At 38.6% G+C, this 23,482-nt stretch overlaps 1 protein-coding gene across 2 annotated transcripts in view; it reads left to right on the top strand.

Annotated features, from left to right (window-relative positions):
- synj1 (synaptojanin 1) overlaps nucleotides 1–17,187 on the top strand; it is a 64,487-nt gene extending 47,300 nt beyond the window's left edge. Inside the window, exons 16-21 of one of the 2 annotated variants that reach the window (XM_022239265.2) lie at nucleotides 1,555–1,796; nucleotides 3,533–3,751; nucleotides 5,474–5,552; nucleotides 7,800–7,968; nucleotides 8,779–9,203; nucleotides 10,833–17,187. In XM_022239265.2, coding sequence (XP_022094957.2) covers nucleotides 1,555–1,796; nucleotides 3,533–3,751; nucleotides 5,474–5,552; nucleotides 7,800–7,968; nucleotides 8,779–9,203; nucleotides 10,833–11,999 — 2,301 coding nt within the window. In that variant the 3' untranslated portion in view covers nucleotides 12,000–17,187. Of the gene's footprint in view, nucleotides 1–1,554; nucleotides 1,797–3,532; nucleotides 3,752–5,473; nucleotides 5,553–7,799; nucleotides 7,969–8,778; nucleotides 9,204–10,832 lie in introns of those variants that run through there. The other variant, XM_087131050.1, reaches the window with a different exon arrangement.
- The last annotated feature ends 6,295 nt before the right edge of the window (nucleotides 17,188–23,482 follow it).

Raw genomic sequence — 23,482 nt, 5'->3', positions numbered from 1 at the left:
CAAATTTTTTCTATAAGAGAAAACAAGTGGCTGAAGAAGGAACACGTACTTGTGTACACCTGTTGTAAGTAAATAATCCAGATGGTGCAGACCAAAGGGGAATTCTGGACACAAAATACTCCTGTCACTCATCCGATATTGTCACACACTAATGTAAGATTGGAAGCTTTGCGTGGTGGAAGTTACATGAGATGTAAGCTTGCTGGCACACCGTGGAATCAATCTCTTTTGGAAGAGAACCATACCTCTTCCAAAAGAGATAAATTCCATGGTGTACTTACAAGCCTACCTCTTTCACACTAAAGGCCACATTGTGATTTGAGTAAAACTTACTTTGGCTTCACCTACCACATTTCATTTCTCTGACGAACAGACTGAGGTACTGTGTACTCTGAAATTAACAGAATCACTTTCAGTCACTAAACTCAGAACAGGGGTACATGTAGGTTCTTACATCCTCAGATTTATTTGTGTACAAAATCAAAATCTTTGGCATAAAGAACAATCAATTTGAAGATATGTAAAAGAAATCAAGGTTACATTTGGTAAATAAACCTATAAGCTATGAAATGAGTGCTCTGTACATGTATTTTGCCCTCCCTATTTGAAAAGCTTCAGCAAGTGCTAATTGCACATGATGTAAACTGCCAGTTAATAGAGATGGCATTTCATTATTATTGTGAACATATAAAAAACTGACTCTACTGATAATTTCCAATGGTTTACATGGTTAAGGCATCTTTCTGAGTTTTAGACAAGGCATTTTATAAACATGCAAAATTCATAGGTGAAATCAGGATTGTGGACACCGCTTTCATGCTGAATTCAAACAAAACAGAATTGAATTCACCAACGGATTCAAAAAGATATATACATACATACATGTATGCGTAGCAATTATTATCATTGAAGGTTACTTGAAAACACATACTACATGTACTGTACATACCTGTTGAACACAAAGGCATGCTTACAAAGTCATGTTATTTTCTTAAGTGTTGTGTTCGATGATTTTTGTTCATTTTGGTGGTCCGGCTGCAGCACTATCCCAACTAGATTTTACGTGGTGCTGACACAAAGTTTCTTCATATTTCTATGTCCACCTTCAAAGCATCATGTTCAGTATGCCTGTCTGTTTGGTTCTGATGACAAACACACACTCTTCCCAGTGACAACACCCAGACCCCTAGACATTCTGATGTTTTTTGTTACACAACAATTTGTCCTAACAGAGCTCTTCCTGGGCACACTCCCTGTTCCCTTTTTTAAAATGGTTTGCCATATTTAAGCCTCAACTAGAATGCAGGTACATGTGTCCTTCACCCATGACTGTGAAGGCAAGCAAAATGCTGCGAGCTTCCCAAATCTTATTATTGATGTACATGTATGCTTCAAAAATGCGGTGTTTTTATTAGATGTGATTAGCTTAGTTCTTTTATACAGAATATAATTTGTGTTATATCACAGTGGTTTTCTCTGCACCACATATCTGAGTACAGGGTACCTAGTTTTCCTTTTTTGGATTATAACCCCAACCAAATCTTTTCATTGCAGGTGTTTCAAGGTTTTCATGAGGGTAATATCCAGTTTGCACCAACCTACAAGTATGACCTCTTTTCCAATGATTATGACACAAGTGAGAAGAATCGCTGCCCGGCTTGGACAGATCGTGTCCTGTGGAGGCGTCGCAAGCGTAGATTCCAAAAGAAGACCAAAGGGGAAGACAATTTGAGTTATTGTGCTCCAGGAAGAATATTGCATTATGGCAGGGCAGAACTGAAAGTCTCTGATCACAGGTAATATTGTCTTCTTCTTGTGTGAGACAATGTGCTATCTTGACTGAAGAGATGTTGATAAATCTCTAGAATAGGGGTAGCATTCAACAGCTACATGTATCTGACACAAACTTTGTCATTTTCACACACACACCCCAACAATTGCTCTTAGTGGACTTATGGTACACATTGTAGACTTTGGGTCCCAATTGTAATTACATGTAGTTATCAGAAATATAAGCCAAGAGGACTAATATTTTCGTATGTTTAGATTATAATAATTTTCTTACCATAGAAATTTGCCAAAAAAATCCCTCAAAAACTTTGTTTTAAAGGAATCAAAACTATGCAAAATCTACAAACGATAGAATACAGTAGTTTACTAAAATAACAAGCATGCATGTAATAGAGCATATCAATTCACTTTCTAGCTGTAGAATTCCCTGGTTGAAAATGAAGTGATGCAAGGGTATTGTTTAAGGTTGCATTTATTTGCTCATTTTACATTGAAAGGGGGTTGAACATGACAAAATGGTTCTTTTTAGTGTAGACTTAAGCTGGCATCAGGCTGAGCCCACTCCTGGCATCTTTTGACCCAAGGCCATGTGTGTCAAACGTGGACTCACATCTGGACTTAAAGTTCAGTCTCACAAATTTTCTTCAAATTTTTTGCGATTTTTGGACATGTAAGTTACATGGTTTTGCGAAAGCACCACAAATGGCTTTCATTTTCTGAGTATGTGTGGTTCTGAAAAGAACGGAGGCAGGCCCATAACTGGGGGGGTGCGTCTGCAACCCCCAACACACTTGAATAAAAGGTCCGCTTTTGAGGCAAGAAACTATTTTGAGCTGTAATAGAAAATTTTGCCCCCCCCAAAAAAAGTTTGGTTTGTATTTTTTAACCTCAGTCAATCCCGTCTTCAGGAGTTAACTTGTAACCCCCTCTAAAACAATTAGTACAACCCCATGAATCCTGCCGTTTTCAAAATAAAAAAAAGCAAAAATCTATGCTTGGGCCTGCTTGAGGATTCACACCCCCCACAAAATTCCTACATGTAGTTACATGTACATACCAAATAGTGTTTTGGTCACATGGTTTGTGAGTTACAAGTCATTTAAGTGTTGAACTTTCAATTTTTCCCCATACAAGTAACTTTAAGTGCCTGTATCTCCAGTTAGGAAGGTCAGATGATTTTTAATGTTCAGGTCTACAAAATAATTACATATCAATGCATTTGCAAATAAGATGGGAAACTTAAATTTCAATATGGGGGTCAAGCACAATTAACTTTGATCTTTGACCCTTTGCAGGCTGCAAAACTAATTTTTTTAAATTATGCCAATAAAAAGTCCCAAGGACTCCCCAAGTATAATCATTGCGCTTGCAAAATAATAAATTGGATCTCAAGGTATGTAGATGGGGGATAAGTATAAAGAGTAGTGATTAGTTAAACTGCACAATGCCTGGCCAGCTGTTTCTGGCTGTTTAAGCAAAAAAAAAGATTTCACCATGTGTTTGCAAACTATGCAGGCAAATGTACATAAGATTGAAAAATCCAGCAATTTGAAATCTGGGAACCAGTGACTATAGAAACACTGGTACTTGTACATGTACATTGCATGTTTTTTTGCCTGTAACCAGATTTTTCTTAATAGGGAAATCTTTTTCTGCATTTAGCCAGTTTCATTTGTATACATGCAACAACTCTATACTATTGGCCCTGAGCCATTCAATCTTTTTTTTTCTGTTCATTTAGACCAGTGTTTGCTATCATTGAGGTGGAAGTCCTGAAGATAAATGACCAGAAATGCTCCAGCATCTACCATGATGTTGTCTTTGAGCAAGGTCCACCAGATGGCACAATAATCCTCACCTTGACAGCCCTAAGAAGACCAGAAGCATGTGACTTTGATGATGACACTGTAGATCAAGTTTTGGAATTGTTAGGGCAAGTTGGGGAAGCTGTACTTGTCAGGTGAGACCTTCTTTTGTTTTGTGTTCCTTTTAAATACAGGTTTTGCTAGACAACTTTGCCAAGCAGTCATTCATTTTGGTACAGTGCTTATTCCGTTACTACAGAATTTTGTCAGTAGTTGTGTTTACTCAAATTTTTTGGGCTATAAGACTTTTCAGGTTTTTTTTTTAGTTCAACATTATTCGTGCAGATTATTTGCCCTATGTCCTATCCTATTCAAGTTTTCTTAGTATCTGTAATACAAAATCTGAAGATTTATTATTCTTTTCTACTTTAATTGAATAATAATAGTAGTATAGGTATTTATAGGGCGCCTTTAACATGGATCAAAGTGCTGTACATCATTATTAGCCCCGCTCACTGGGCCCATGAAACATTCCAAATACTGGTACCATCTCAGCTCCCTGGGGAGTATACAGCTCAATGCTGCCATTTTCGGCACAAAGCAGCTAAATCAACCACAATAACCATCTCTGCCCTCACAGGTACCCAATTACTCCTGGGTGGAGAGAGACAATGAGTGACAATGTGCCTTGCCCAAGGGCACACACACCACAAGGCCACAGCATTCCGCATGCGCAGTAGAATGTCATGATGTACATGTAGCAGATCCAGTTTCTTTATCATCAATCAATTGAATTAACAATATGTGAAATCAGTTGAAAATGGAGTTGAAGTTAAATAGTGCATGGTTGGTTGAATGGGTACATGTGTAATTGAGTGAAATTCATAACATACATGTACATGTATTTAAAGCTTAGAGATACCTCTTAATTGTGAAGACAAACATCAAGTTATTTCTTCATTTCTGCAAGATTCAGCAATTCAACAATGCAAATTCAAGCACACACATATTACACTTCTTGATTTTAAGTTCTATCTTTTGGAAGCTTGTCACAGAGGCAGTTGTATACTATTGTTGCAGTTAAATCACATACAGTACATGTTCGTGTACATACATGTCTAGTGTCATCAAGCTACAGATATGCTACATTATTTTCAATGAGACATTTTGGTCAGCATTAGGGGTTTGCCTGTATAAAGTCCTTGTGTAGCCATCACACACAGGTTCCTATAAATCCAAAATCGAATATCACTTTATTCAAATTTAATTATTTTATGACTCACCAGATTGGGATTTATGTTTGTGATATTACCATCTATTGTGAATAGATTAAGGTTTCTCTTGATTGCCTATGCATTACAATTTACACAGTACATGTATGCCTGAGCTGGACTGAAAATTGCTTGCGTACATGTAATTTGTTGGACAAGTAACTAAATTGGTTACCCATTTCTTAAAATAAATGCATACGGAATCAATGCAACAGCAAATATAAAACATTTCCAAAGATTTTTGTGCAGTGTAACATTAAGGATTTCTTGGATGAAGTAACATCACAATTTTTGTTAAGTATTTGCCAGGATTGTATTTGAAAGAAATCATGGGATGGATCCTCTCTGATTTGCAATGGATTTTCAGTTCAGCAATAAAATTAGACATTTATGATGAGTAAAATTCATTAGAGAAGTCTGCAGCTGGTTGTGAGGCATATCCTTGATTGCATACCATTGAATTGTTTGGGGAACTAATTTGGATATCACTCAGTGATGGACTATCCATTTGTAATTAGCCATTGATACCTATCATTGGCAAATACACATCTTAAAAGCAAAATCTGCTATTTTTCTTAATTGGTGTAATATTTGATTATGTGTCAGGTTTGTAGAGACCAGCATGGTTGTTACATTTAAAGATGGATACAGTGCTCTGTCAGCAAGGACTTTGGATGGAACTGAGGCAAGTTGAATGTTTCTAATAAGCTCTCCAAAATAAATAGTTGATGCAGTATGGCACACTTTATACAGCAACAATTTCCCTTTGGGGGGACCCACCAAGTGCTGAAGGTTCAACGAATAGGCCAATATTCTGATAACATTACACTTTGTTTATGTCTGCGCTCTCCTTCAGAGCCAGTGGGGACCATGGTCTACTGAGTACCATAGGAAAGCACACACGTAAACAAGTTGTGGTGTCATCAATACAGGGGTCTGTTTGTTTTCAAATATCAATGCTGAAGCTCAGCTGTGAAATGGTTCCTATCAGCCCCTTTCTACTTTGTACTTCTACAAAGACTGGATGATAAGTCATTTGATCATTGTACTCCGTCCAAGTCTAAATTCTGTTTATTTTGAAGACATTTGTCATTCCTATCAAAAGAACAGGCTTTTACATATGGGTTACTCCAGAAATTAGGGGTCCAAAAGTGTGAAATTTTTGTGTCCCTGTTACATCTGACCTTTGTTATTTGACATGGAAATATCACCAGAATTCATTTATTTCAAACTTTTACTACTTGTTTGGCAGGTAATTTGCATTAATTCATTACTCTTGGAAATTGCAAAATGTGTTCTGAACTTACAAAATCATGTCAGATGTGACAGGGACAGGAAAAAATGGACCCCTAATTCTGGAATTAACCATATGTTAAAAAAAACCTCCGTAACTCAAAACGGCCACATTTCCACATCCACTTACCTCTTTTTTGAGGCCAAACCAAAAGAAACTGCTGCCAAACCACCAAAAAATGTAGAGTATATTATGAGTCAGTATTGCCAAGCATACTTTGTCTCTATATCAGTCAATCCAACTTGTACCATTTACCACCCAGCAACTGCAGTAAATTCTGGCTTTCAAAGTACATGTAGCCTGATTGCTACCTCTTGGCTAATTGTAGCCTGCACGCCAGCAGTCAAATAATGAAAGGAAAGGTCATGTGACCAAACGTAGGAGAACCCTAAGTTGGTATAACAATTTGATCATGTCCATATACATGTAGGTCCAAGTTTTGAACCCAATCAGACATGCACTTTAGGACCTATAGGTTGATATTCCACTAAAACACTCCCTTTTCAAGATATCTTCAAGGTTGGAACCCTATCGGACGTGTACTTCACAAGATACAGTACTTTGAAGAGTGCTCCTTTCATGTCACATTATTTGTCATTACTACGTACTCAAGGTCAATGATCGTCTATAACACATTGATTCATTCCCTAGCTACCGATACCTGCAAGGTTTCAACCCAATTGGATATGTACAATACAAGTGAATGTTGTGTTCATCGAGAAAAAAACACGGAATAGGTTCTATTGGATTTCAAATGTTTTGGCGTTCCATACAAATGGCCACATGTTGCAATGACATTTTGGTCATTTGGCGTTCAATACAAAGTGATCTGACTTCAGCGCCATGTGCTTGTTTCAATGCCCTGAGTATGGCTATGCACTGGCAGTGTCTTTGTTATAGGTAGATATAATGTGTTCACCCACATAGAAGCCAATACACATTATATATGTATGCATGGGATTCTTAAGTGCCCAAATATCGTAAGGAGCATTTTTGTTGTCAGAGCTTTATATGTGCGAACAAGTAGACCAGTTATGCATTTGGTGCAATGGACTCTAATGCTTGAGCTATCATATTATAGACAATTCATGCTTCTTCCTCTTGCGGTTGATTTTTAAGGGAATTTTGAAGAATGGAGAGCCTTTTTTTATAACTTCCGGTCTGATGATGTCTCCCGCTTCTTTTCAGAACCACACATACTCATAAGAGATGTGTTCCTTCGCATGGTGCTACCGCAAACCTTTCCACCTATAACCATCATGAGTTGCTGTTACGTATTTACTATACATACTTTACATGTATGTGTAGGTATAATTATGACTTTACCGTACATGTACTGGTATTAGACTCAGGAATCAGCTTAACATCTAGATATCTCAAAGGTTTTTATCCATAACTCAGGTTTGAGCTGAGATTTTACTTTATGAAATGCCTTGCATTTTTATGTTTCTTGTGACTTATTCAATCGTGATGTTTGCTCTAAGTAGTATTTTCAGCTTAGTAGCCCTGTGAAACTGGACCCTGAATACATATAGGTCTTTCAGGGGATAACTGCATTAGTCAGGACCTCGTAATCAGGCCTTCGCTAAAGCATATTGACTGAATACTATCATTCTTTTTTTTTCTTTTTTTTGGCAGATTGGTGACAAGGAGCTTCATGTTACATTGATGACAGAAGACTGGGTTAACAATTTGGAGAAGGAACTAGCCATGTGTGCACCTAATACTGAGCGACTATTCAATCCTGTGAGCAATAGCCTGCTAGGGGAAGGTTTTGACATTCCGTCGATGAGCTTTGACATGGATGGTATGAACATGATATCCCAGATTGATGAAATATTCAGTACTTTCTAGTATACATGCTAATTTCATTATTTACCCTGGTTTACTTCTACCTCCTTGGTCGATCCCAGCAAATCCGTTTTCGATTATTATCCTCACGGGCTACAATTTGATAATTGATCATGTGCCCCTAAGGACAAAGCCACTTGCATATCACACCATGACTCGACAGTGCAGTACGTACATGTACGTGATACAGTTACGGTACAGAAAACATACACTCATCTGCATACATATTGATTAAGTTCGTCTTTTGTTACATGGCCCTGTTTCCTTTGTCCGAGTTCGGAGACCCCGGCCACCCATATTAACCATACGTCTCCGATCCCGGAGTCCCCGGCAGGAAGTGGTTAAAAATGGCAAACTGTCCATTAAGATGGCACCAGACTGTTTTCTGATTGCCTTGCATTCCAAGACTCCCTCTCAACATTTCTCTTAATCTGGCTTAAAACACTAAGGTACACTTTTGTATGTTTAATTACAAATTGTAAATTAGGAGGAGACAGGTTCTAGTTTTAAAATGATGTGTTCAAATCAATTGTTATTTTAATATGGTCGACCCATGATTAATTAAAGTCTATGGTTTCATACCTACACTAATAGTTTGTGTCAAACTGTAGCAAGCCTTGCATGTCGTTCACGTCACTGAATAAACATCACTTAAAGGCATATTCCATGATTTGTTGTATTAGCTCAGCTGAGTGTTACTTCGTCCTGTGCTGAATTTCACTGCCATTCATTATCTTTCTCTTATTTTCTATTTCACATGATGAAGATGAGGATACTGAATGCTTTGAAGAGCTTGAGGAAGCCCCACCCCTCCCCGCTCCTTTGATCCCCCAGGTAGTTACCTCCCGCCCTAATACCCCTCAGGGCGAGGTGGCAGACCTGGCTGCTAAGCCTACCCTGCCCAAACCATCCAGGCCACCACCCCCAAACAGGCCCACCAACCCACCCTCCAGGCCCTTAGCCCCGGCTTCTAAGCAAGTTTGCCCGCCCAAGCCAGAGGTAGCTGTGACTCCAATAGGGAAGCTGGAGATTGGTATGGTGACAAAAGAGCAAGTGGAAAACGTGTCAGCAGTCCCTCCTTCTCGGCCAGTTGTCCCACCCCCTAGGCCAGGGGTACCACCTCCTAGGCCAAATACAGTACCTTCAAGACCAACTCCTAGCCTAACAAATAAGTCATCTACCTTAGGCCGGGTAAGATCACTTTGTCTGCTCTGTCAACCTGTAAATTAGATTTGACAAAGAAATGATGACGTATGTTTTGCTGGATTATCAAAAGCATTTTTGGACTTGGCCAATTGAAGAAAATTCAAGTACACTGTACTTGTATTTTGGTTGAACTGACATAGCCATGTTGGGGGCACACAGATGCCTTGGAACTGCCATCATAAAGCTTGGCTGCTTCAATCAGTTGTAATGGAGGCTTCAGTGTGATGCCTCATATTTTTCTTTTGAGCAAGGTACCAGATAACAACTGGCATGGGGCTTTGTTGTGGATGTTGATCTTAATTGTTGTTGCAGAAGCAAAGTTTGTCATGTAGTGTTTCTATTCAAGAAGAATAAATTCCACAAATTTAAAATTCATGAAGGAATTTAAAAGTTCTTTTGTTGATTTTTTTTTTCAAATGCAAACAAAGAGATCCTTCTCCCACCTGGAAATTTGCTTACAGCAGATTGGATAGCATAGCCCACACGGCATCAAATATGTGCAGTAACTAGCTGTCAAAATGACACAGCTGGGTTTCCAAACACATGTTGACATGCTTTTCCTGTTAGGAGTGTTCACAGTTCAGTAGTTTTAGGCACAATATACTGATGATCCTCAGTTCTCAACATCAATGTACATTTATGGTTGGTTATATCTTGAGAGAATTATGGTTGGTAATATCTTGAGAGAATTATGGTTGGTAATATCTTGAGAGAATTATGGTTGGTAATATCTTGAGAGAATTATGGTTTGTAATATCTTGAGAGAATTATGAATGCATAATAATGTACTTCAGTGATGGAGAACATTTGTCTGTAATATGCCTTATGTTATACAGGGATGTGAAATCTCTAATTTTTGGTAGTTTTTCCCTTGTTTGTTAAGTATGCTGAATTTTAGTTACTGGGTTTTTTTCACAAATGGGCCAAAATACGAAATGGTGGACATTTTCGTCAGTGACGGTGTCTTATTTGTGAAGCTTGCAATTAAACTACAAAAAAAATAATGCTGAAATGGTATTCTGAATAATGTCAAATTCTCTGTGTTTATGACAGCATATTGAATTCAAATACTGGCTTTGGATCTGCAGGAAGCAAAGGTCTCATGTAGAAGGTGCACACCAGACAGAAATTTCATTGTCACAGTGGAAGTCTGTGCAGTTAGAAAAGTTGGTGTCCCAGCTGTGACCTCTCTTTGCTGCCTGGTGCATTTCTATGCATGCACCCAAGGAAACTTGTGGTTCCTTCATTTGTACTATGTGTCTTTATTGCATGCATTATGCTTACAACTCACACATGCAGAATGAGTGTGAAAACCCAACTGGAACCATGCACTACCTATGCCTGAATACAACTTGCACCTATCACAGCATAATTTCAGCCAATTTACTAGCTGCCCACAATGATAATTTTTAGACTAATAAAAACTATTATCATAAACTGGCTTGGAAAAGAAGTCAAACTGTCTTCTATCATTGAGCTACCGGTATGTCTTTTAAATAAGCAATGTGGTAGATGGCAGTGGCCTTTATAAAGGATATGTATATGTATTGGCTAAACTTGTCAACATTAATAACTACATGTGAAAGCAAAGTTTTTCTCTGTTTCTTGTCTCAGACAAGTGGAATCAGCAAACCATTTGAGGTCAGCCATACAGCCCATGCCACCTCAGAAGCAGAGGCAAGGAAACTTCTCCAAGACCTTGGGATGGATGGACCTGCCTCTCAAATTCTTGCCCCTTCCCCAACAGAAACCAACTTGCGTCAAGTGCACAGCTCTGGGGACCTACATGTAGTGGGGTCCATTGGGGAACAAGGTGCCCTACCAAAGCAAAATGCCAGTAAGGGAAATCTGGAAAGTTGGGACAATGAAGTCAATGAGAGACTCAGTGGTAGGTTCCAGCAACCGCTAGCACCAATTCCTGTTCCCCGGCGCCCTGTTCCTAGGCCAAGGAGTGCTGTTATGCCAAGTACCATCTGTGTTGGAGAGAATGTGATCACTGAGGTCAAATCATTAGGAGAGGAATCAGCTAAGGAAACCATTGGAAGTGCTCCTGCACCTGTTCCTGTGACGAGGCCAAGGAAAGCCAAGTTAGAGGCCAAACCTGAGGCATGTCTTGATGCTGATGGGTTGTCTGATACTGAAGAGGAGTTACCTATGCCCTCCTTGCCTCCACCTACTCTACCCCCTCCCTCTTTGCCACCACCTCCAGTTCCAAAGGCACGACCAGTCCAATCTGCATCAGTTGACAGACATACAAAAGGTGATCATTTACTAAATTCAACAATTCCTCCACCAGTTCCTGCTTCCAGGCCCCAAAGATTGCAGACAGAAGTCTTGGAGAGGAATGTGAGTGCGTCTCCTGCCAGTGAACATGGAACACTAGAAAACCCAGTTTTCAACATCATCAATGACAAGTGGGAGGCCTTCCCAGATCAGACAAACAGCAACAACAGTACTTGCACAGGTAATGGCAGCCAGGTCCTAGATGATCGGCCCCTAGTGCTGATAGCTCCTGCACGGACAGCTCCACCGATTCCAGCAGCTCGTTCAAGCATCGGTGTGCCAGATGCTTTGCTTCTTGATATGGACGTTGAGCCCCAATTACCACTGGTGGCTCCCCCACCTGTTCCTCCTAGTAGACCAGGTCAACCTTTGACCAGAAATACTTCTGTTAGTGCTGTATCCCAAGACATGCAGAATGATGCAGCTGATAGTACCATGTCCATTCTCACAGCAGCTCCACCCCCATTGCCAGCAAGACCAAAGGTTGGTCCTCCCTGAATTTTTTCTACTTTTGAACTGTGCATTTTATACTTGCCAAAGGGGCGGGGTTAAAATTTCAGCTTGATATCTGTCTTTGGCATCAAGACCCATTTTTATCTCTAATCACCCAAATGCAGCTCATTTTTTCTACTGCAGAAACAGTGTTTAATGTGAAACCCAAGTTTTTTTCTATTTGGGTTTAATAGTGTTTAAAATCAATTACAGAGCTCAAGATGGAGCTGAGAATCAAGGCTGTCATCTGTTACAAATGCTTTGAACTGATCACAGAGGATTGCTTTATTAGTCCTAATGAAAGGAATTTTACAACCTACCTAAATCACCTTAGCAGCTGCCTAATTTACACAGGTATACTAGTGCACAATAGTTTGGTGATGTTTAGTGGTATTGCTGATTTCCATGCTGTAATTTACCATCCCATGAAGTGAAATTGTGGTGCAGTCACGTCACTGGCCTTCATTCTCAACAAGGACTCTATAGATTAATGTGAAAGGGTCATTCATTAGTCAATAGTGGTCACTTTCATGAAAAACACAGAAAAGGATTCTTTTCCTTCATTTTTTCGATCAATTACATGTAAAGGACATATGGGCTAATCAGTCTGCTCAAAACAGCTCCCTGTTGGTTTCTTTACACATTAAGTGCAAAGCTCAACTAGTGGTCATATCTGTCACTTTGTGAAATGCAAAATGGCATTGCTGTTCAAGATTTTTAATTGAATCCAGCCACATTTGTTTCGTTCACTAATGTCAAGTTACAGGGTAATAAAATTGGATTTGTTTTTAATCTTTAAAAAATCCATATTCAACTGTGACTTCCCACAACTTGCTTTTCATGCAAGTCATTGCAAACCCTTCAAAGGTCTTTACTTTTCTTGTGTACGTAAAATCGTGTGACCCTTATTTCTGGTCAAAAGTGGAAGTGCTTTTTAATTTAAAATTGCTAATAGATGTGAACCTACATGTACTTTCAACAATGTTAGTCTCTGACACAGTAGCATTCTTTATAACGTGTACTGGTGATGTCACGCAGTACTTAAGCACCCTCTGGTGACCGGTTGAAAAAATTCTGAAATCTGCTTTGAATAGATGTCTGTAGTGAAGTTTGCTGGAATCACTTGAAAATTTGTGTATGGAATGATCTTTATGCCTGCAAAGTTAGTGCAAAATTTGGGCTGACGACGTTGTCAGACCAGGAGTTATAATGAAATTAAACATTTAATTCTTCAAAAGTGGCTACAACAACAAACCTGATAGTAATAGTCTGTAATTGCCCATCTAATAATAGATTAAATATCTGCGTCCATTGTCCAAGGTTTTGTGCTTGTCATATTTTTCATATGCACAACCTGCCGATGATGAAACTACCTCATTGCCATTCGCTGCTAATACTGGCAATGCAGTCCGTGGAGTTTAGACCTATATGCTTCGTTCATGTACATGTAATGTGCAATATGAAGCCATAGCAGTTCATCAAAATCTTTGACACCATGCCAACCCAACCTCGTGGCAGTGAAAGCAAGTGTGCATGTATTCTTGCGTTTTGCAAAAAGGCAGGCAAAAATTTGTTATGGTAAAACCAAGTCTGCTTGAAGTTGTATTGAATGGACAGATCTGAATGTGATTTTGGCCAATTGGGTGCCTGTAAAAGTACTGGTACTGCACATGTACATGCATGTACTTAGAGAAAACCATGCATGTACTTAGAGAAAACTGTGTAAAAAATTGAAGATAATTATATAAGATTGGTGATTCTCAATTTTGTGTGAGGATTTCTATTAGCTACATCGAACACAACATGGTCTAGTGCAAGCAGTGTACATTTAGGCGTTCTGGCAATGACATCATCAAATCAGCCTGGGAAGCTGAATGGCCCAAAGGGGACTTTTTGTTGGCGGGGAAATGCAGGATCTTTTTATTCATTTTGGGGTCACAATTAATGGGGATAACATTGAATGCTGTTTTTGAACTGGTTACGTATTTATTGTTACTTGTATTTTGAAATACTTCACATGAACTAAATATTTTCAATTTCTCTTAACCTTTAATAAACTGCATGGCATTTCCAATGTACAATTGTCGAGCAAATACATATAACGTGTGTTAAGGAACAGCTTTAAGTTTGAGGTTTTTGGCCCTTAATCACAAGGGGTAGTGGCTTAGCCTGTTAGTGGTGACTGCCTAATTGTATGCCCATTCTTGGCACACATGCACAGCACTGGTGGATACTATGTTGTGGTCTTCTGTACAGAAGTCTTTCTCACAGTAGACTTGAAATTACCAAACCTTCAAACTTTTTTGCCAAGTTTACCAAACATTGGGGATACATTAATAAGGTGTGGTCAGATTGGTGTCAAAGTCACCTAGCAACCATGGGGGGTCATTTTCTTGAAAATTTCAAAATGCTTTGGCCATGTTATTCATTTAGTGAAGGCCAAACTTGGGCAGTTCCTCACCACTAGCAGTCATTTCACAAAAAAATTTAAAAGACCTCTATTGCATCATCATTAACCCTAACAGTCCTCAATCCTTCACCTGTTGGAGGACTGAGGACTATTAGGGTTGAGCAAATTCTTAGCTGCACTTGCTCAAAGGCTTCCTTGTGTGAAGCCCTGTATAGTTGAATGTGTGATCCAGTATATAACCCCCTGCTGTTGCGCTCTCATTCATCATTCTTTTTATTTGATGCTCATTGTGTATCCTGTTTGTATTATGTAATTTCTTTTGTCTTGTCTTGTTTGTTTCTTGTCATGGCATGCCTGATACAAGCTTTGCTTTCAAGGTGTTGCCACCTCTAGTGGCCCATTTATCTCATACATTAATAGTACTTATACTTTGCCATGAGGAGGAAATAATTGTAATTGAACTGAATATTGAATTGAAATTGAAATTGGGGTAAAGGTCACCCGGTGTCAGAATGTGGTGTTTTTTAAATAGACAAATATGGCTTTGTTTTTTCACTTTTTCCAAAGATTTATGCCAACCTAACAGTTTGTTATAGGCTGCTTGCACATTTCGTGTGGACTGTTTGCAGATTTGGAGAAATGGTCATCAAGTGGTTTGTGAAGTTATTTTTGGAAAAACACAGGAGATTCTTTGTTTTGTGGTCTTTTAAAGTGAATTCATCTACATACATCCATCTACATCTCCATGTATGCGTATGTGAAGGTATCAAAATTGACATGCATGGAAAATTGATGTGTTGATTAAATATAACTGTTGCAAAATACCATATGTGGAAACAGTAATATGTTTAGTCCTTAGATAAGATATTCCTAGGAAACTTTTTTCAGCATAAAGGTAGTAATTTGCTAAATTCCCATCTATTAAGGTGAAAGGTTTTTTAAGTTGGTTCTTGGATCCGCCAACCTTCCGGATTCCGAACTGGAAATGTGAAGGTATTAAAATTGACATGCATGGAAAATTGATGTGTTGATTAAATGTAACTGTTGCAAAATACCATATGTGGAAACAGTAATATGTTTAGTCCTTAGATAAGATATTCCTAAGAAACCTTTTTCAGCATAAAGGTAGTAATTTGCTAAATTCCCATCTATTAAGGTGAAAGGTTTTTTAAGTTGGTTCTTGGATCCGCCAACCTTCCGGATTCCAAACTGGAAAAGAAAATTCTTTTTTTGGAGAAGTCTTGGATTTGCTGACCAACAATTTACTGATAAATGTTTTAAAAAGTTTCTTTTGCTCCGCTGTCACTAGCAAAGTCCCTGATTGCAGTTTGTGAGTTTTGGTCTTTGTTTGCCAGTGCTAGTGGTATTAATAATATTAATCTGAATATTAGTGTTCTTGATATTGACACGTTATTGAATTTAAGTGTGTCAAATTAAAAATACCCGGTATTCACTACTACCAGTCAGGTTACTGTTATTGAGCACTTAACTGAAGATAAAACTGAAGTATAAAGTGGTATAATTACCAGGAGTAATACATTTACATTGTATAACCTAAACCCACTTTAATAGAATGTTACTAAAAATAATGTCCATTGAACTCCAATCAGTGTATCTCAGAGTCACAATATTCTCACACACAGAGTCACAATTTTCATAATCTCACACACATGTAAAGCTACAGTTTTAAGAAATTTAATAAATTTAATATTCGTCGAAAATGTTTTTTGTGTAGATCAGCCTTAAGTACACAGAGGTCCTGATGTTGGTCCCAGCAGAATCTCTCTTAAATGTGCATGTACATGTACAGTGAAAAGTGAAATTTGATGCAGAGATTTTCAAGTATTATTACAGGGACCATTAGGTAAAAGGAACTTTTTTCAGTAAAATGACAAAATTCAGTTTACAAAGTGGTTGACAATAATATTTGAGATACATGTATTATAATGAAGGGCCCACTTTAGTATTTCAGCATTTTAATCAATGTAGGTGAATGTACATGGACATACTTGTACCATTGACAAACAGTACAGCATTTATAATTACCATTTACGGTATTTAACAATAACTCCCTCCTATTTATCATATTTCTATGACAAAAGCAGCACTGTCTTACATGCATCCTGTACTTTGAATCATGCATGCACATACTGTTCATGAATAATTTATGGCCAGGTTATATACATGTAGTACTTGTAGGCTTACTGTGCAGGTTTGAGCAATGTTAGCGTGCAATGTTGTCTCTACACTGAGTACATGTCATTATTTTACGTAGTAAGTTTCTAATATGAATATTTTATTAACCCTGTGAAGTATGGTTAAAGCATCCAGGTTTATGTACATTTGTATTTTCGTATTTAAGTACATGTATGTTTCATTCTTGTAAAGTGGTGTACATGTCATTATCTTCCAATCATTGGTTCTTACATGTAATTTGATTGTAATGTATTTAATAATAATATAGACCATTATTACTAATTATACTGCCAACTACATGTAAATCAGCCTCAATTCTTAAGAATCATGTACATGTACATGTAGCAAGCAATCAGTCGAGAAGCACTTTTACAGACCACTTTTACAGAGCACATCACATGAAAAGTTAGCTGGTTATTATTTAAGCAAATGTTTGTGCTTAGCCATTTGAAGTTTCAGAATGCAGTGCCCACAACTCTTAGGTTTCGTTGTGAGATGTACTCCATTGCGTATTCCACCCATCAGTAGAAGTCCAAAAATTAAAGGCTTTAAAAAATAAAAGAAATCAAAGTATCACTGGTACCAAAATGATGTATTTGTTTGCATTGTTACTTACGTAACTTATGCCGACATTTCAATGTCTCCCTAATGCTCCAACTAGGAGTAGGAGGCCACATTTTACTGTCCAAATTTTGAGAGATGATAGATTAGGGTATAAATTGAAAACATACAAAGTTTGGTTCAGATTTATTCACGTTCCTGTGGGAATGTCTCCCAAGTGACCCATTTTCGGTAATACATATCTTGTTATTTTGCTATTATAGTGAAATGTGTGTAGTAGGCCTATTGATATATCGGCATTGTCTGAATTAGAATAGAGAAAAAGGCAATGATACTTCCATTTCACATTTCACATTTTTGAAAGTATCGGGGCCCCCCAAATTGCTTATTTGGCTATGGAGTGTAAGCATCAATTTCCAAAATAGCGATGGGCCTCCTGACTGTTTTGAGGTGTGATTTTCTCTGAAGAGAAATATCTTCAAAAGTCATCGGTTAAGCCTCTGAAAATTGAATAGGAAATGATAGATGAGAAGGTGAGCTAATTTGATATGTGTCTTGAACATCTGTGAAATGTGTGAGTATTTTTCCAGATGTTTTGAAGTGGAGACATTTATGACCTTTGCCTATAGCAACTTATTTACTGGTCTGGATCGACGGTACCGTACCGCCGTAGATGGTAGCACTAGAGGGCGCACTACAGTTGATCAAAGATTTGTGGCAAAAGGCGTGAAAGAAAATTGTTGACTGTTGGGCATACCCACGCGGGTGTCAGGTCAACTCAGCCATCGACCAACTCGGCCATCGACCAACTCGACCGTTGTTCCTTCAACTATAAAGGTTAACTCGACTCTCGACCAACTCGGTGAATCTCGACCGTGCAAACGGTGCAACAGGGACAGGGCATAGAAGGAACCTACTTCTGGATCGCGCGTGTAATTTGTTTTACTGTGCGTGATGTGATCTGTGCATGCGCACAGTGTAGTGACAGATTTCGGGGGTTCGTGCATGCGTGCGTGCTTCTCAAATTGGGAAAATTAATTTGGAGTATCTCGTTGGCACAAGTTCAATTATTGATTGCATATCAGTTGATCTTGTGGGTTCATTGAGCCGAAATTAGCATCCATAATTTTTGCGATCCGGAACCGATCCGGTCTTCATTTTGCCCCTTTTAATATTTATTTTTTAAGGAAAGAGTTTGTCTAATACATTGGTAAATGGTCGAGTTGACTCGTTTCGAATTCGAGTTGGTCGACGGTCGAGTTGGTCAGGAGTCGAGTTGGCAAACAGTCGAGTTGACCTACAACTGTACGTGTAGGTCTTCCCTAGCGGACTCTCCGACACTGCTGTTGAGGAAAGTTTTTGATATATGCTGTTTCTTTGCGCCAGTATTGCTTGGAAATATATGATGGAGGTAAGGGTGCTGCCTCATGAGTGAAGACACTGAAGGGCAATGCCTCGTGGATAAAAATAGTAATAGTCATTCTCAGTATTAACTCGGAATATGTGTGTTTCCCCTGCGACCCGCGGTCGAAGGCGATTAAAAGTTTATTGCGTCCCACTACTAGTCATCAGCGTCGCCATTGACTTCAGGTATAGAGTTTGACCACAGAATTATATAAACCGAGAACTACTATACCGAGGTCTCCATAGCAATCAGTCAATTTACCATTGTACATTTTGACTGATAACCATGCATGCAACATACATACTCAACTTAAAGTATGAAGAAAATTTCTCCGTTATTTTGATTTTTAAAAAGTCGGAAAATGGGGCCAAAATGAAATTTCATTGGAACTTTGAAAGAGAAACAAAAAATTGAGATTTATGCACGGAAATGTCGGAGCTTGATCATGTCACTTATTGTGAAAACAATACTGGTAAAAATATTGCTGTTTCTACAGGCAAAAAAAAAACAGTGGGCCACGTTTCGGGCGCGTCACTTTAGGGTACATGCGCTTCAATAACGGAGACGTCACAAATATGAACCAATTAGAACAAGGCTGCCGGCACAATATAGTTTTGGGAACTTTTGCCGGCGACGGCAAAGTATCCACTGCCTCTGCAATATTGGGATCATCAACGCGTGTTTAAATCGCTGTACACTACCAGATGACCTTGACATGTTAGGCTTTGCTCCAGGAGATTTCCAAAAACAGTTAGAAAGAGTTTAACTGTGATTTGACAAGCATCTGAATATGGTGGCCTGTAAACCAAAATAATGCGCATCTGTTGTTCACTGTCACGGTTGTAGACCATGGCCTCCACTGATTTGAAAGAATCACATTTTTTGGAGTAGCTGCCTCTCCGTCACGTGATGAGTTGTCAAGTCAGAAACCGAAGATAAGAACATTGCATGCACGACAGATCAAGTTTTATCAGTTATACATGGCTCACAGATCTAGAATATATTTGTGTAATTGGACATGATGGAGGGGCACATCGCAAAGATCATTCCATTCGAAGACTGTGCATTCCCCTATAATGTGATGTTCAAGTACGACGAAAGGCACGTCATTTTCTGTCAAACTGGGTCGTTGCACACTTAAAAGCTTCTAAACGATTGTATCAGATTTGCTGCAAATCTCTTGTTGCGAGTTCGAGATCGGTTAGGGCGAAATCCACGCCAGCTTTCAAGAAAAGGCTTTTGGTCTTCGTTTTAAAATTTGCTATGCGGAAACTTGCTCAACTGCATACGTGTTGTGTGTTTGTCAAGCAGGCGCCCTGGAGATGTTATTACCACCCGGTAATCCCTGACACGTGTTTGCCCACGCGCAGCGTTCGGAAGACCGGATCATACTGAGGATTCTGTGGTGATTGCTTGCCTTTTCTAGTTGACCGACCAGCCTCTATTTTGTCTGCCTGACATTTCAGGGGATGCCCAGAGCGCAAGACATTCCAAGGAAAATAACTCGATGTGATCGTCAACGGAATGTCTTTAATTTTATTCTCAAGGATACTGTACATTTTTGGTGCCATTTCTATTATCAAACTTGAACTTCTAACGACGAGATCACCTGACTGAATGCATGCTGTTTGCTTCTGCGTTCAGTATATAGGTTTGCATGATATCGGTACCACTGTTTTAACCCTAACCAAATCAAGATACAGCGATTAACACAACCTGAAATATTTCCGCTGCTACACACACACCTTACCCTTTTTGCTTTTTTTAATCGGATGTTCTGTCTGTTCTTGTACAGTTTTCCTACTGTTTCAGTTTTTAATTTCACGGATTTGTTTTGAAATTCCTCCATTGGAATTTGGAATTAATTTGGAATTGAAATGGTCTGCTTGATTGCTCAATTTCATCTTTTGTCACGTAATGTGAACGTTTGTTGAATTGAATTCAAACCAAAACGGACATTATTGGCAGGGAGCAATCGATTTCGTCTCGTCTACGCCGAATCGTCCTTTGCCACACAATTTACTGACAAGTTTGTTCGATTTCGTCAAACTTCATTGGAACAAGCAAAAAAATAACTGTTATAGATAACATTGCGAAGTGTTTGTTTTCTTTCCTTGTAATTCATATTTTGTGTTGTTTCTTTGAATTAATTTTTTTACTAGACTAATTCAAGGTTTGCACTAAAAATTTGCAGAGGAATTTAACAGTCATCAATTTTTTTAAATTTCTTCATTGTTTTACTTACAATGTTATGTTTGGCTGTCACTGATGCTATCACTGATGCTATCAATCTACTGTGACAAATTATTCTTTAGTACATGAGCACTACCAAGAATAATTTGATCAACAAAAGTTTCCATGGGCGTAAATCCGGGTGTATATACCTCCTATATACACACTTGTGTGGTAGGGGATGGGCTATCCCCTGATATGGGATGATATCCCTGATATGGGATATGGGATGATATCCCTGATATGGGATATGGGATGATATCCCTGATATAGGATATGGGATGATATCCCTGATATGGGATGGGCACCACTTTTGTGGTGAGCAAAAAAGTTCAAGCGAATTGTGAAGAAGTTTTCAGACTTCCCAACGACTAAAGTGCATTCAGTATCACCCGAAAGAGAAAAAATAAAAAATTAAAAGGCCATTCTAATGTTATTACCCTCTAAAACACTTTGGTTTTAAAAAGACTACCGATCTCATTGGTTGAGCCCATGGTTGTTTTTTACCAATGTATTGGTCAAGTTGTAACCAATGCGTTGGTTGTTCTTCAACCAATCACATTGGTTGAACATTCAACCACGAAATCAACCAATATATTGTTCGTATGTTGGTTCTCCTTCAACAAATTCTTTTGTTTGAACCTTGCTATAACCCAAAACCAATATTTTCGTTGTTTTTAACCAATATTGGTGACAATATAAATGACAAATGGCCGGGAAGAGCCGCCAATGTTTAGGGTTAAATAGCTTAGTTGGTAAAGCACCGGTACGTATGCCGGTGTCGCATGTTGAAAGCCCACTAAAAGAATATTTGTTCATATTTACAACTAATATGTTAGCACCTAATCAATTTCCACTTATAGCTTGCTTGATGATTTTTGGTCCAAAAGCTTTATCTTCCCGAGTGATCCCAGTTCACAACATCCCCTAGTTGCATAGTGTATGTGGGGTGTGATCCCAGGCTATGTGGTGTTTCAGGTTTCAAGGCTTCCGACTAGCGCTCTTGAATAAAAATATTGACAAATGGGAAGGCCCACCAATGTAGGGTAAGATCGCTTAATTGGTAAAGCGCCGGTACTGTATTCCGGAGGTCAAAGGTTCAAATCCCGCCCTAGTCAATTCCTTGTGCATCTTTAAGACTAACATATTGGCTTGGTCAAACTAGCGCGCCCGGTAATACTTATTTGTACTACTGTAGCCAATGAATTGGCCATTGTAACCATTATAATATTTTGATCAATGACGTTTTTTATATCCATTCATATTGGTCATTATCTTACCATTTGAATTGGTCATATAAAAAACCAAAAATCTGAAATTTTAATTAATTTTAATTTAATTTAGTTAGTTTTTATTTTAATTGACCGCACTGTAACCAAATATTGGTTGTTATTCCTTTATGGAATGGTAAACTTAACCCGTTATGGTATGGATTGGACAGAAAATAAACCAATTTAAGATTGGTTGATTTAACCAACAAATACGAACCAGATTGGTTAAAGGTAGCCAGAATGTTGGTTATTTTCAACCAATTTGTTTTTAGAGTGTGCAAATGTACATCAATTTCCTGAACATCGACCTCTATGCGGAGTAATATGGTGTGACAGTCATTCCTCTACCCCGCTTTTCAAATTTTAATAGCCGGCAAAACATTCCGCACCTTCCTCCATGCCCCAGTTTGTGGCACAACTTTACGCCACTGAAAGTGTTAAAGTGATAGTATATGAGGAATTCAATCGCTGAATGCTGTCATTCGACGATGGCTTTCACGAATTGGATCTTTATTGCCCACAGTTTTGGACACGGTGCACATCTAAATGTGGTGACCGAACATCGCCCAATGAGTAACAAGTGAATTTTGTGTTGGACGAACTTGAATATTGGAACCCGTGAATTGGAATTAAAAGATGTTTTAAAATAGTCGATAAAAATCTGTCTTAAGAAGAAAGACGACTTTTAGCCATCCCATTCAAGAAAAAATGTTTATGCCACAACGTTGACAACTCATAAAACGATTTGCAAGACAGTTTTCACATTGCGGCAATACACTTTCCGTTTCCAAGCTTCAATAAAAGGGAACGTATTTCGGACACACAATTATTCGGTATAGGCTAGGTAGGCTATTGTTGACCCACGGCCAATGGCTGGCCTAGCCCGATGGTGGTGCGCTTGAAAGTGTGCAGGTTCATTAAACAAAATACCACTCAAGATTCTGAATCTGATTAGCAGCCAAGTTGCTGAATCTGACAAGCACATTCAAAAGTCCGAGCTTGGCTTTGAAAGTTTGACTTCCTGTATGTAGTTTAGTTTATTTTCGGACATGCAGATGAAACTTGTCAATTTGGACTTCACTAATAGATGAAACTCAAGACGTAATCTGTTTCTTGCCATAACTTCAATAATTTATGAAACTTCAAAACTGAGTGACCCCAAATCGCGGAGTACAAACTGTTTTAACGTAACAGCGCACCCCATCTGTGTACACATCCATAGGGGTGCACCACCAGAAATAAATCCCCATAGACAGCAATGATAAATCCCCACACTTCGCAATTATTTAAAAAATACTCACAACTCTCACAGGTGTCCAGGCTACACCGAAATACGATGATCGACATGTCCCCTTTCATTTTTCTTTCAATTTTCGGGGGGTTGATCAATGAATTTTTGAAAAATTTTCACCAG

Source organism: Acanthaster planci, linkage group LG21, assembly GCF_054643075.1.
Source record: "Acanthaster planci isolate LZ-2023a linkage group LG21, COTS_SCS, whole genome shotgun sequence".
NCBI classification, from domain to species: Eukaryota; Metazoa; Echinodermata; class Asteroidea; order Valvatida; family Acanthasteridae; genus Acanthaster; species Acanthaster planci.
This window is presented reverse-complemented; position numbering and strand designations above follow the sequence as displayed.